The 4,159-nt window shown below is 53.2% G+C and overlaps 1 protein-coding gene across 3 annotated transcripts in view; it reads left to right on the plus strand.

Moving 5' to 3' along the window:
• Nucleotides 1–1,088: 1,088 nt before the first annotated feature.
• Nucleotides 1,089–4,159, plus strand: part of NRK (Nik related kinase) — a 257,667-nt gene continuing 254,596 nt past the window's right edge. For 2 of the 3 annotated variants that reach the window (XM_056809265.1, XM_056809267.1), the window contains exon 1: nt 1,090–1,438. In XM_056809265.1, coding sequence (XP_056665243.1) covers nt 1,376–1,438 — 63 coding nt within the window. In that variant the 5' untranslated portion in view covers nt 1,090–1,375. Of the gene's footprint in view, nt 1,439–4,159 lie in introns of all 3 variants that reach the window. The other variant, XM_056809266.1, reaches the window with a different exon arrangement.

Here is a 4,159-nt window from a genome sequence, read left to right on the forward strand (position 1 = left end):
AGCCCTGGGCCTGCCAGTTTTCTCTTCTGTGGGATGAGAGGAGTGGGCTCCAGAGGTGGCTTCTGAAGTCCCCTCCAGCCCTAGATCTAGGAGCCTACGGGTGACCTTGGGCAGGTGCCATCCCATCTCTGGGTCTCAGTTTCCTCGTTTCTCCAAAGAAGGGGTTGGCCTCTGGGCTGTCTTTGCAGCTCTAGGTTGAGGATGTTGGCATGGGATGCTGGCTGACAGAAGCCCACCAGCTTACCGGGAGTCCTCTCTCCCTCCCTAGACGGCAAAAGAGCAAAAGGCCCCTGCCACGTCCGCGGACGTGGTTCCCTGCCTGGATCTTTAGGGACCGAAGTCGGGGTAGTGCCCGGGGGCGGGAAGGGTGCCTAGTGGGAACAACCCGCAACCCACGGGCGCTTTCTTGGGGAGGAAGTCCGTCCACTTTCTTGCCGTGTATGCACGTGTGGGATTGTACCGGGGCGCCGGACGAGGCTGAGCTGGGGCACAGGCTCACGCACTCTACGGGTCCCACGCCAGCCCTCCCGCTCGTGGTCCTTCAGTGCGGGCGACCGCCCGCGTGCTCCGGCTCCAGCCCGGGCCTGGGCGGCCGTCTCCCCAGCCCCAGAGGCACGTCACTTCCTTCCCTAAACTTTTTCTTTTTTTTTTTTCCGAGGAAATATCTCTGCAAAAAAGTTGTCCTGCGGGGAGCCGGGAGCCGGACGCGGTGGCTGGGCCTGAAGCGGGGCTCGGAGTTCGGGGGGAGGCGGGGCAGGGGCAACGGCGACCATCGTCACCCTCCTAGAGGCGGGAGCGGCCGGGAACTGGCCCTGGGGCCGGGGCACAGCGGGCGCAGGCGGCTACAGCTCACAGCCCCTCGGCGGCCCCCTGGCGGGGTGACCCCGGGCGGGCCCCCTCCGGCTCCCAGCTCCCTCCCTTCCCCTCCCCTCCCCTCCCCTCCCCTCCTCCTCTTCTCCCCCTCCTCCCCCTCCCCTCTCCTCTTTCCCCCCCGCCCCGCATCCCGGCCTCCAGTCCTGCCCTCCTCCCCCCCTTTGCCCCCTCCCCCTCTTTTCCCCACCCCTCTCCGCCCTCTTTTGCCCCCTCCCCGTGAGCTCAAGTCCAAGGGAGCTGCAGCCCGGGCGGGCATTCGGTCAGTCCAGCTGTCGCCCTCAGCTCGTGCCCAGCGCGCTCTGTCTGACGGGCTCCTCTGACCAGCCTGGCCGTCGTCGTCGCTCTCTGCATCCCTGCAGCCCGAGAGAGACCTGAACTCCGAGCCAGTCTCCGACCGCGACCTCCACCTTGATCCCCGGCCCCTGCCCCAACCCACCCTACCCCACCCCCGGCCCCGGCTAGGGCTTCGGCCCCAGCCACTCCCCCCCCACCCCCCGCGGCAATGGCCATGGCTAAGGTCCCGTCGCCTCGGAGCCTGGACCACATCGACCTGTCCACTCTGAGGGTGAGTGAGCGCTCGCAGTGCATGCGGCCAGCCCGCCACTGGCGCCCGTCTAAGCGCGCGCCACTGTGCATCGTGCGCGGCTACTGCGCAGAGGCACGGACAGTGGGGCTGCTAGGATCCAGGCTCAACGTCTCCCTTCCTCCCTGCCCGCCCGCCGGGCCAGCCAGGTTCGCCGCCTGTCTGTCCTGGCTGGACATTCCCGAGTTCCTGGAACCTTGGCTAGTGCGGATCCCCAGAGCGCTGCGCTTAATTTCTCCTCGTGTGTCTGTCTAAATGTCTGTCTGGGTTTCTCAGGTTCGGGGGTGGCGGGGCGGGGAGGCAGTCTTCCTAGGATCCAGAGAGCCAGAGCTGAAAGGGATCTTGGGGACCATTTAGTCGAGTCCTTCCACTTGACGGATGGGCAAAACTGACCCTCTTCAGAGAGGACCAGAGAGTTATTTCCCTTAAATCGCCCAAAGAGTGAAATTCCAGGCAGAATTCGAACCCAGGAGCTCTAACTCCACCAGCCTTTCCACTGTGATTCTCTATCACACACGGGGTGCATGTGCGGGGTGGGGTGGGGGCCACGGGGCTTCAGAAAGCAGTTGTAAAAAGGAACAGTTCTCTCAAATGAAGAGATTTTGTCAAGTCAACGCAAGTGGTCAGGGCTGCCCAATGCGAACAGTTTAGAAAGTTTCTCACTTTAAAAGTGGTTTGGTTTAAAAGTTTAAAACTCTTAAAGAGTGGTTTGACTTTGTTGCACGTTTTTCAGGAAGAAAGCTCATATAGCTGCTGGGGTGGAGGGAGTGGGGGTGGGGAGGGAAAGGTGATCTCCTCCCCCCACCCCCCAACCACTCTAAGAGGTCGAGAATTTTCCTCTCGGTATGGTCTATCCCCCTCCCCTAAAACCCCTCCCCAGATGCCTGATCTTTCCTTATTAGTCATTTTGGCTGTGGCAGAACGATTTCTTTCTCCCCGCAGTGATTCTGGTCAAGTTTGAGGGTTTGTGGAGGCCCCCCCCCCCCAATCTTCCTTGTTATTAATCTAGGAACATAATAATTAGCACAGTGCCTGGCACAAGGCAAGCCTTTGCTAAATGCTTCCTCTGGTTCACATTGGCGTTATTTTGGAAGAACCATTTCTTCCCCTTGCAACAAGCCTCGAGCTCAAGGTGGACCCCAGCAAACCCACTTACTGAGTTCTTTTTCTAAGGTGCATTTTAGTCCCTGAATTTTATTTTATTCTCTTGAATGCGAAGGGCAGCTGAGTATTGCAAAAGCGGCAGGCAGGCAGGCAGGCACCTCCGAGGAATGAGTGCAGGGTAACTTTAAGAACAGAGCATTTGATGCTTGTCTGTTTTGAGAAAAGCTAAATATTAACCTTAGGTGAAAGGACTTTTGAAAATCCCATTGGCATACATAAGTATTCCTGTGCCCTGATGACATTTATAGACTTGCCCCCTTTGTATTTAGGATTGTGCCCTGCCAGTCAAAAAACAAAACAAAACAAAAAAAGAAATCTCTAGAGTATTTTCTGCCACTCCCACATAATATTATAAAAATATAGAGATAGTGGGATTTTTAAAAAAGACTAGAATGTGGATACTAATTTAGAAAGTTTTCTCATCCACGAAAAATCAACCCAAATTCATTGGATTACAAATATCAGCATTGTAATTGTTCAGGCGGCTTTCAAAATAAAAGTGAAAACCAAAAAATGTCCTTCTGTGGCTCCCTTCAGAAAATACCCCATTTTTATTCTTGAGTCTTTTCTATTGAATTCCACAAGTGTGTATTAAGTACTTTATCATGGCTGAAGAACACTGTTCGGCTCTAGAGAAGCCAAAAAAAAAAAGAAAGAAAGAAAGAAAGAAAGAAAGAAAGAAGGAAGGAAAAGAAAGGAAAAGAAAGGAAAAGAAAAGAAAAGAAAAGAAAAGAAAACATTTTCCACCCTCAACAGTTATATGGTAGGCAGCTAAATAAATAGGATGAGTTACAAAGTAATTTGAATGGTGTATTTGGGAGGGGGTGTAGATTAACACCTGGGAGAATCAGGAAAGGCCTCTTGGAGGAGGTGGCATTTTATCTGAGTCTTGAGAGGATCTAAAGGTTTAAGGAGCCCAAGGTCAGGAGAGAGAGCATTCTGGGTATGGGGCACAGTTTGTGCATATGTTCAGAATTGGGAGATGGGAGTGGGCTCAGGTGGTGTGTTCTAATGTGAACAGAATTTGCAGGATCTGTTCAGACTTTTCCCTTAAATGAAAGAGGAGTTGAATTAATGCAGCCCTTTTCCCTCATGTAGGGGAGAGATAGAAAAGCAAACTAGGGCAAATATGCAAAACCACAGACAGGCAAACCAAATAAACTATTTTCTAAAAATGACGAGATGAATGGAAAAATCCTCGTAGAAATGATGGGGCAGGGAATTCCAAACCCAAGGAGGAGAGAGGGTCTTGTTGCCATATACACTAAAGAACACCAATTGGGAGAGAATCCTGCCAGGGGCATATCCTGGGTCCTGATCCTCTGATTTCAAACTGAGGATGTGGAAGAGAATAATGTACATTTATATATCACTTGTAAGGCTTTTGGCACTCATTCTTCCCGACGATCCTCAGATACTTGCAGAGAGCACAAATATTAATCCACAGTGCCTGGCAAATGGGCTCTTAAGAAATGCTTGTTGAGCCATTGCTGAACTCCACTGCACAGATGAAATTATGACCAAGGTGGGGGGGGGACA

Source organism: Monodelphis domestica, chromosome X, assembly GCF_027887165.1.
Source record: "Monodelphis domestica isolate mMonDom1 chromosome X, mMonDom1.pri, whole genome shotgun sequence".
Lineage (NCBI taxonomy): Eukaryota > Metazoa > Chordata > Mammalia > Didelphimorphia > Didelphidae > Monodelphis > Monodelphis domestica.